This window comes from Volvox carteri (assembly GCF_000143455.1).
Source record: "Volvox carteri f. nagariensis unplaced genomic scaffold VOLCAscaffold_109, whole genome shotgun sequence".
NCBI classification, from domain to species: Eukaryota; Viridiplantae; Chlorophyta; class Chlorophyceae; order Chlamydomonadales; family Volvocaceae; genus Volvox; species Volvox carteri.
The window spans coordinates 174,317-184,339 of NW_003307652.1; the positions used below are offsets into that span (position 1 = coordinate 174,317).

The 10,023-nt window shown below is 59.3% G+C and overlaps 1 protein-coding gene across 1 annotated transcript; it reads left to right on the top strand.

Annotated features, from left to right (window-relative positions):
- Nucleotides 1–201: 201 nt before the first annotated feature.
- VOLCADRAFT_108378 (uncharacterized protein) lies at nucleotides 202–9,612 on the top strand (the record flags this gene model as incomplete). The annotated part of the gene is made up of 15 exons (XM_002958850.1): nucleotides 202–216; nucleotides 604–768; nucleotides 1,128–1,301; nucleotides 1,468–1,518; nucleotides 1,827–1,935; nucleotides 2,102–2,334; nucleotides 2,595–2,658; nucleotides 2,903–3,102; nucleotides 3,368–3,607; nucleotides 3,872–4,299; nucleotides 4,714–4,918; nucleotides 5,155–5,287; nucleotides 5,629–7,865; nucleotides 8,330–8,437; nucleotides 8,668–9,612. 15 exons carry the CDS (start codon nucleotides 202–204, stop codon nucleotides 9,004–9,006), a joined length of 4,701 nt encoding a protein of 1,566 aa, XP_002958896.1. The 3' UTR covers nucleotides 9,007–9,612.
- Nucleotides 9,613–10,023: the final 411 nt, after the last annotated feature.

Here is a 10,023-nt window from a genome sequence, read left to right on the forward strand (position 1 = left end):
GGTACGGGAAAGGTCCCGTCATTGATGTCGACCCACTTTGTCTTGTTCTCCCGCCGACCTCTTCGAATGGCAATCCTTTTTGCGTAGTACCATACAACCACAGACAAAGTCTCCCTTCACAGCGCTCTCTACAACCTTACAAAGTTTTTAATTCATAGTCTTTGGGCCGGTTTGCGCAGAGCCCTTTCATGGCGGATCATAATGGCTCAGCATTTGGTGAGCACAGTATGATGCTGAAGCTCAGGCAGACATGTAGTGATGGGCCTCCCCCTTGGGCGCAAATTGTCGCGTTGCCTTGTCAGGGGCGCTGGCGGGAGCCCCGCTTCCTGGTGGAGGTGCAGACATGCCTTTATCACCACAGTGGAGGCAGCCTTTTGGTCGTGCTACCAGCATGGTGCGTGCCGCTCGCCCATTACCGCGGTTGAAAATCCTTGCACCGAAGTTTTGGTGCCTTATGATACATGAAGAACTTGCATGTATAAACCCTTAGATTCTACATAATTGAAATTACAGGAACAGCCCATGAAAAGTGCGTTGATTGGACCTTGGGACGGCAACAACTCCGGCGCCCCAGCTTCCAAGCCGGACGCCGCCGCCAAACAGGGCAGCGCTACCTGGCGTGGCCCTGATGCCCCGTCCAACCGTGACCCTAAGTGGCCGGAGAAGGATAGGCCCGACTATAACGCTGCCCGGGACCGGCCGGCGCGCTGGCGCGAGCGCGAGGAGGACTCGCGCGATCGCAACAACACTTGGGACAATGACAGGCAAGTAGAAGTGCCCCTTTACTTGATAATTTACTCATCATTTTAGCCATGTTATGGCTATTCACTTTTTGGATAATCTTTTCCAGGTGGGGTTCTGTGGAAGAGCCGCGGCGCTGGCAAGAGGACCGTGGCTCAGGTAAAAACCTGTTGCTTTATAATGTACCTCCTCTGACTAAGGGCTATTGTTGTGTCTTAATGTTTGCGGTAGTTGCGGGCTACGTTATCTGACCTGTGCTTCCGCCGGGGGTGTTCCTAATATACTGCCCCAGGTGGCGTTTAGGCAGTGCAATTTAAATTATCTTCCCCTTTGCTTGCTATAAGCGTGATCTTCTGACTGTTTCTCATAATTTCGTGGTTTCTCAGATCGGTGGGGTGATGCCGGTGGACGTGGTCGCGGGCGTCCTCCTGCTGACGATCGATGGGTGGATAGGAAGCCAAGCGGTGCAGCTATTGGTGAGCGTGAGTGGCTCCCCGGTATGCCGCCGGAGCCGGAGCTGCCCAAGCGCCCCTCAATCCAGGACCGGTGGGGCTCGGAAGGTGAGTTCCTTAAGGGGAGGAGCCCTGGCCATCTTTGCCTGTCATGGGGGTCTTCGACTTAAGTTGACATGGGTTGCGCACGGGTCAACTTGACCTCCACGTTGCCTTCACGTTGCAACCCCTCCTGTCCAATTTCTGGGTCCGGTATGCCTGCGTGCTTGCACAGGCGCGGACCGCCGTTCTGGAGAAGACCGTTGGCGCACACCGGGCGCTGGAGGTATGACCACAAAACGTATCCCTTGCGCTGGCTAAGGGCAAAGCTTATCCAATATAGGCTGTTGGTTAAGACTAAATGCAGCTCTGTTCACGACATGAGGGTTATCGCTTCTTACATCAGCCGCCCCTTCTTTGCGGCCATTTCCTGACCTTGCCAACGCCTTTCACGCTAGCCGCAAGATGACAGATTGCATGTCGAAACATACAAAACATACGAGGCCTATCAGATCGTATACGGCGGGCAGAAGGACGTCTCGGTCGGGGTCATCCAGCAGTCCTGGGCCTTGCTTTTCTTTGCTTTACGTGCAGGTGGGCCTTTGGCCGGGGGTTCTGGTGCTTCTGATGGCAGCTTCGCGGCGACACAGGCCGGCCGGGGCCGAGGCTTTGCCACCGGACGCGGCCGGGGACTTAAACGTGGGTACGCGTCAGCTGAACCATGCATTGTTGCCGAATACCTCCTATACTTTGGGATTATTAGTAAGGTCACCTCCCTTGCGTTAGACGCATCGTGTCTCGTTCAACTTTTGCTCGTGTCTGCGGGGCTCTCATCGTCATGCCATCTTCTTGCTGCCGCGAACCCACAGCTTCGGGTCCAGCTGCGCCGGGCTCTGGGGCGCCGGACCGTTGGGACGTGCCGCGTGGGGGGCATTTGGACCGTCATGACAGCAACGCGGGACCCGGAGGAAGTGGAAGCGGGTATGGCAGCGGTGGCCACAGCGGTGTTCGCCGCTATAGCTCGCCGGTGATGAGCAAGATCTATAATCACATGCTGTCCTCGCATGGCGAAAAGCTGCCAATGCCTCGCATCAATCCTGAGGTGCGCTGCATTACGCTCTCACGGGTTGCACTGTAAGCTTACGCATGTTTGTTAGGAGACGGGCCGAGTCGATGTGGCTATTGGGTTGCTCTGCCGGGATATATACGCCATCAGGTCACATGCTGCTGTCTTTCACGATTGACGTACCGAGCTTGTCTTGCTCTGTGCGACTTGACTCTTTCGTGACGTGGCACTAACATTGATCGGATTAAACGTATTGGATTAGCTTGGGTCAGAAACATTTTTTTCCGTTTGCACAGGTCGCTCTCCAGTACTCGGAGTACCTGTCGGAGTCCGTCGCGGAGGCGGCTGCTCAGCAACTTGGTGAGTGCGGCATTACAATGAAGACTCTGGAACGTGGGTGCATGTGGATGGGACCGAAAGTGGCGTAGCGCCTGTATCGCGCCGGCAGCGCTGCAAGTTTAGCCGAGCCCTCTTACAACAGTGGATTTTGCCATGGAGGGTTGGCGCGTAGTGAAGTGCTTTAGGCCTCTTCGTGCCACCAAGCCATTGGCCGCTGGTGTCAAATGCCTTTTGCTACGCACGACACGGCCTTGCATGGGTTCAGGTGGTGGTGGGTCGAGCTCCGGTGCTGGCGAGTCTGCGAACGGTTTGTCCGGAGGCGGCACTGCGCCGGCGGGTGCTGCACACCCCGGAGGCCAGACCCAATTGACGTCGGTCAGCTCGAACCCTCCTGTGCCGTCGCTGCCGGTGACGCACGAGCTTTACTTGCAGGACCAGTGGGTCTACAAAGACCCGCAGGGAGTGGTGAGCTGATTTTGTAGACTGGGAGTTATGGAGAATTGCGGCGGGAAGGCCAGAAGCGTGGAGCAGCAGGATGTGGTATGCTGGGATAGGGCAAAGCGGCTACTGTATAACTTGGTTTGCCTTTCATTTGGGAAGATGTGTGGCTATGTGTCCACGTGCGAACCACAAAGCCAAGCTCGCTGCTTCTGTGATCGCGTGCTCTTCCTTTCGATGGTCGCTTACCCCTGGCCGGATCCGCCAACCCATCTGTCGATCACCCCAACAGACACAAGGTCCTTTTACGCGCATGGACATTTTGGACTGGCTAGCCTTCCACTATTTTGGCGAGGACTTGCCCATCCGAGCTGCGGCGCTTGAGGGCACGCCTTTTATTCCTTTAGGCCAGATGATGAAGATGTGGGACGCTATCGAACGCGGGAGGCCTCTGGGTCCCCCCGGCTTTACGCCCGCGGCACCAACGGTGGCGCTGCCCAATGCAGCTGCAGACGCCAATAAGCAGCCACAGGTGCGGAGCGGCGAGCTGTTTAAGCTGTGTTGCTACAATTCTTGTTCAGCCGCATTACTTGGGTCAGCCGCAGAAACGCATTTTTGCTGTCACAGAGATTACAGCTTAGGCGACGCGCCAATGTCCTTGAAATGGGAACAGGAAATGTCGACCGTCCATTATGCGCTCTTAGACGAGCCGTACGACTGACCGGCCAACGTGTCAGTGTCGTATCCCGTTATGATAGCATCGTTATAACAATTGGTGCCCCACGGCCCATGACAGGTCACACAGACACAACAAGCAACAGCAGCAGCCGTCGCGCCGCTGCCTTCGGTGTCGTCAATCGGGCTGTCAGCCGCGGCTTCCGGTGACCTTTCGCAGGCGGGCTCCATGGCCGCAGCCCAGAACGCAAGCTCCGCCACCGCTGCAGCTCCGGGCGGCACCGCGCAGCGCACGTCGTCCTTGTTGGAGACCCTCCTCGGGAAGAAGCTCGCATCCGAGTCTCCTGTGCAGCAACCGACAGCGGCTACAGCAGGTCTGGGAGGTCTGCAGGGACCTCTGGGCACTAGTGCACCTGTGCCGCTTCCCGACAATGTCCAGCAGCCCGGAGTCGCGCGGCCCTTCACACTGGATCCCCCTGTCCAGCTGCATTCGGCGGGATCCAATGGCCTGGGCGGAACGCCACTCGGGGGCTTGGGCGGGCTGGGCGGGTAAGTTTGGGGCTCATGTCTCGTTGTCTGGCAGGTACAGGGTGCAGACACCTGTGTCTTCAACTTCCCATTAACGGTCGGATAAACCACCTTGTGAATCTGTCATGGGTTGCGACAGTAGACGATTGTCTGTGGAACAGTTGGTTGGTACAATGCCGTGCTCTACGCATGCATGTCGATCGCGTCGCGCTGGCGACCTCACAGCATGAGGAGTCCGTCAGGCGGTTCCAAAGACGTGAGACCTTTCTGCCTGAACCTTGAAATACCGCAGTGTACATAATGTTTCTCTGGTAAAACCCTAACCGCATTTGCACCTGCGTGGTGGCGCATATCCTATCACATGCGGAAGGCTGGTCTTTTTGCGGCGTCTCGGGGCTTCCGACATCCCGGCTGCCTAACACGTCGAACCCGCAGGCCTTTGGGGGGTGGTCTAGGAGGCTTTGGTTCCGGACTACCAGGTGCTGCGGGCATGGGTCCCGGCGGTCTAGGTGGAATGGGTGGCCCGGCTGGCATCGGCCCGGGGCCTTGGGGTGGTCCCCTTGTCGGTCCAGGAGGCCCACTGCCTGGGGCGCCTGGCGGACCGGTGCTTCCTGGCTGGGGCCGCGATCCTCTCGTCGGGGTAAGCTAACGCCCTGATTGCTTACTTTTGCGTTTGCCCTGTGGTTAAAGGCACGGGGCATGCTTCGTTACAGCGCTCTGCTCCCTGCTGCCTCCATCTCTCATCCTCGTATGGTGCTGATCTGGTGCGGAGGCGTCATACCGAAAGTTGCTTTTCCTTCATTTCCATCCTAGTAGCAATTCATGCATCTGCGCTTGCATTGATGTCATGCTTTACCTCTCTGTTTGCCTTATCAGGGCTACGATCCGCTTCGGCGGCCGGACCTGCACCCAGGCATTCACGGAGCAGCTGGCATTTGGGGCAGCGGACCGCCCTTCCGACCCGAGGGGCCACCGCTGGGCCCCGGGCCCTTCGTGCCGCAAGCGGCAGGTGAGTCCTGCTGGACAACCCACACGTGCACTATGATCCGTGGTCGGGGGTGATGCACCGCTAGGAACGGAGGTTCATGGATCAGCGTTGAGTAGCTTCATGGAAGGGCTTTCCGGAGAACGACTTTCGGGGGGGGGGGGCGCCCGCGGGGCCAGGAATTGGGTCGGGTGCAATAAACTATCCTGAGCATGTAAGTTCCTCAGCTACGTATATGCGCAGGGGCGCGGTAAGACACGGTGCTGCGTGTCTCCTGGCAGCATGCCTTTCAGCGTTGCAGGTTTGCAGGTCCATTGTTTCCATGATTCGTGCAAACCTTATCTCGCTGATTCCTACCATCGCAGTTGCCGGAGACACGGCTGCGGGCCAGCCTGGACTTGCCCCACTGTCCGATGCGCTCCTTAGCAAGCCAGAACCGGTGCAGCCCCAGCCGCCCGCGCCGGGACCACTGCAGGCTAACCCTGCGATGCCACCGCAGCTTCCGCCACCGCAACAGGTGACCATGCCGATCCAACAGCAGACAGCATTGCAGCAGCAGCAACAGCAACAGCTGTCTCAAGCCTCCGCCTGGGGCACGGCTCCAGTGCAGCCGGTTGCTGCTTCGCGCAGCCTAGCTGATATACAAAGGGAACAGGCAATGGAAGCAGCACGTCAGGCTGCGCTTCGCGAGCAGCAGCAGCAGCAGGCTGCTGCCTTAGCGGAGGCTGTGGCGGCGCAGCAAACTATTCCGGCGGCTCCACCGGCCCCGACGGTTGCGCCGCCAGCTGCTCAGGAGTTACCCCCAATGCAGGGTGCGCTGCCGTCGCATCAGCCACAAGCGGGCGCTTGGGGAGCTGCAGTTGTGCCGGAGCCTTACAGGCCAATCTCTGGACTGCCGCCGGCACTGCAGCAACTCTTTGCCACGGCAAACAGGACGTCGCAGCCTGGCAGTGAGTCTGCTCCTGCCGAGCTGCAGGCGCTAGCCACAGAGCCTGTCCAGCAATCCACCACAACTGCCACGGGCTCTGCATCGTTGACTGACACCGCATCTGCGTCCGCCGCTGGAACGGGCGGTGGAAAGAAGAAAAAGACGCCACAACTTGTGTTGCAAGAGCAGCCGAAGCCGCAGACAACGGCTGCACCGCAGCCTGCGACTGTAACGGCAGTTGCTGCGGAGGATGTTTCAGCGGGTGCAGGGCAGTCCTCAAGCACGACCGTGACGCCACGTCCGGAACCCAAGTTGGCACCTTGGGCCTCGGCCGCAGCAGCTAAGCCACCCACTTCTGGCATGACGCTGCGCGAGATTCAAATGCAGGAGGCTGAGGCAGCAGCACGTGCTGCTCGGGCGGCAGCAGCTGCACCAGAGGCTACCCCCGCCCAGAGCGCAGTAGCGACCATGCCGGCAGCGGCAGCCGCAGCAGCGACACCTGCTGCAGCTGCACCCGCTGGTGTCTCTCCTTGGGCGAAAATCGCTGCCGCTACGCCAGGGCCCAACGCGGCTGTCGCTAACACAGTAGCACCTGCGCCGCCACCACCAGCACCCGCGGGGACCGCCTGGCGTCCTGCGCCGCCACCCGCTGCCCCTCAGGCACCTGCTGTCGCTACTCCTACCGGTTCTAGCATTGCCGCTGATACGTCGCCCTCTCGAAAGACAGCGCCGATCGCTTCAAACGCGGCCGCCGCGGTCGCGCCGGCCGCGCGTGGCGGACGGCCGGCGGTGACGGCGGCTCCGGTTGAGCCCCCAACCGCTCCTGTCGGAGTTACTGGTACAGCGCCGCGCGGTACCACCCTAGCAGAGCTTCTGGAGAAGCAGCTAAACCCAGCTGCAGCTGCAGCGTCATCCGCTGCGCCGAAGGCATGGGGTGGAGCTGCAGCCAAGCCTCCGCCGGTCACTAACCTTCGGGCGGTAATTTACGAGGAAAGCGCGGCTGAGTTAGAAGGCGGTGTTGTTGAGGAAGATCTTTCTGATGTGCTGCCAATGCTTCAGCAGCAGAAGCCGCCGGTACCACCGGTATCTGCGAACGGCGGTTGGTCTGCGGCGCCAGCACCGCCGCCGGGCCCAACGCTGAGGGATATTCAACAGCAAGAGGAGGAGGCTGCACGGCGGCGGGCCGCGGCGGCGGCGCCGCCCGTCCGTGCTGCGTCGACTTCGGCTTCATCTGCGGCGGGTGCTGAGGACGAGGGGCTCTTTTGGGACTACGGGCCAGTAGCCACAGCACCAGCAGCGCCAGCGCGTGCGGCTTCTATTGAAGCCCCCAAGCCGGCAGCTGCTGCCAAGCCTGCTGCACCAGCACCGCCCTCTGCACCTGTTTCTGCACGGGGCGGGTGGGCATCCATGGCGGCAGCGGCTGCGCCGCCACCGCCAACGGCGGCGGCTGTCGCTGCCAAGTCATTAAATGCAGTGCCGGCTGCGCGCGCCTCGGCGGCAGCTGTGATAGCTAAACCGGCAGCCGCCGCGGTGGCACCGACGCGAGCCTCTGCTCCAGCGCCAGCTCCAGCGACGTCGACATCGTACGCTCCTGCAGCCATGGCGTCGAATCCTGGTGGTGATGATTCGGCAGGGTTGTTTGACGGCGAGATTCAGATGTCGGCGGAGTTTCGGGTAAGGAATGCTTTGTTTGCAATGCGTTTCCATAATGCTGTGTCGCTTGCTACCTCACAGTCTCGTTGTTTTAGAGCTACAAGTTCCGCACAGATGCGGGGTTGTCCGTTAAAGACCGATTGGGGGCCATGGACTACATATATTGAAAGTTGATTTGATGTCCCATACAGAAAAGGGTACTGTCTGGTGCTGTGTCAATAGGTGTCAGGAAGCCGGCACCGCGCGTGTTTAGGCCCCCTAAGTCCAAGTCCCGCGGCGGAATTCCTGAGAGGCGTGGCGCACGTGGATGCCCTCACTTACTCTATCACAACTGGGCGACGAAATCGGTTATAGCCATTGCACTGATTCTGTCGGCTAGCTTCTTGGAGATCAGTGGTGTCCCGTCCGTCAACCTATGTAAGGCCCGCGTAATAATCTTGCGCCTTCCCTTGCCCTTGGTTTCCCTGCTCCGTCTCACAATGTAGAATTGGTGCCGATCGAAGATGGTCGAGTTTTTTGGCAACGACGATCTGTCACTGGTGCACTTCCTGCTAACCGTCAACAGTCGCAGCGAGGTGGCGGACTATTGCCAGGTACGTCGCATCCGATGAACTCTCTGGAGTAGACCAGTGCATGCTACGAAGCACATTAGGCAGTCGCCGCCTTTTCCCAGATAAATGTTATGAACTTGGTGTTGCTATATATGCCGTGTACGAGGCCCGTGCACCATAACCGTTATCCGTGCCCGTGGGGTTGTTCTAAATTCACATTCACCTTTCTCATGCGCTTCTCCCTTTGCTCTCTCCTTGTAATCGCATCCCAGGTTTACATGCGCGGCAAGCCCAACGTCTCAACCTTCGTGGCGGACTTCCTGAAGCGCAAGGACGCGGAGTTGGCTCGGCAGGCGTCCGGGTCCAAGGGGAAGAATAAGGGAAGCGGGGGCGGCTCTGCAGGAGCCGCGGCGGCCAAGGGCGCTACTAGCAAGAGCGCAGTTGCCGTAAGCGAGTGGCAGAAGGCCACCAGCACCGCGCAGCAGGCCGCCGCTAGCGGCGGCAATAAGAAGGGCGGCAGTAGTGGCGGTGGCAAGCAGCCAACGGTTAAGAAAGTAGGCGGTATTACTGCCACGGTACCGGGCTTCAGCCTTCTGTCCGACAGGGCTTAATAAGGAGGTAGGGAGGAAGGGTGAACGATGGCGCCGGTGTATTGAGGCCATAACACGGCAATAATAAGCTGGAAGTAAAGGTGGAGGAGGAATGGAGGGGTGTCATTGCGGGCACACGGAAGTTGTATGTCTTATGAAGCGGACGTCTCTCTGTTGAGTGACGGTGTCTGCTGGCAGCGAACACAGTTACCAAGCGGCGTGTTGTGGTCAAATGGACACAACGGTTCTCGTGGACTTCTCATGAACGCGCGTCATGACCGGCCGAGGTGGCGGCGGGGAAGCAGGCGCAGGGGTTGCAGACCGAAAGGGATTGAAGATTGCGCGCCGACGAAGCCGGGCCAAGGTGCCCCGATGAAGGGCTATTAGCCGCCGATGAAGGTGGCAGGAGCTCACGACCGTGACGACGAGAATGGAAGGGTTTCGGTCTGAAGTTTTGGGGGCACATCGGTCTGACTTCTTGTTCACAGTTTGGCTTGCTCTCTTACCTGGCCAGGCCTTCAAAGCTAAACAGGACAAATGATGGAGGTCGTAGGTGTACAGATGAACGGGTGCACATCGCAAAATGCCCATGGCGCATTGTTGGTAGCCCTGCCTGCTTGAACGCGTCTATCACCGCGTCGAGCGGGGAGAGAATGCTCGCAGGCAGGGGAGGGGGAAAGGCATTCGGTGCACATTTCCATGCGGGCAGCGTGGGCGAATGCTATACCGGGGCATGGCCGATGCCGTAGACCTTCCGGTTGGAGCGCCTCTCTGGCGCTGTCGGAGGCTACTGCTGCCGCTGCTGGTGCTCGAGGGGTCACGGGGGTCACTGACCTGGACGCTGTGTGGTGGGAACATGTTGCTGCGGGTTGTGCTCCGGCCGCAGCACAATGTTGGTTTTGTGTTCCGGCATCATGTCCCACATGGCTGTAATCATTGGGAAGGCCTTGGGCATGTGGATGATGGAACACACCGGCAAGGATAAGGATGAGGAGAAAGGCCAAGGAGGTGCTGAAACCCCTGGGGCAGACTCGCGCC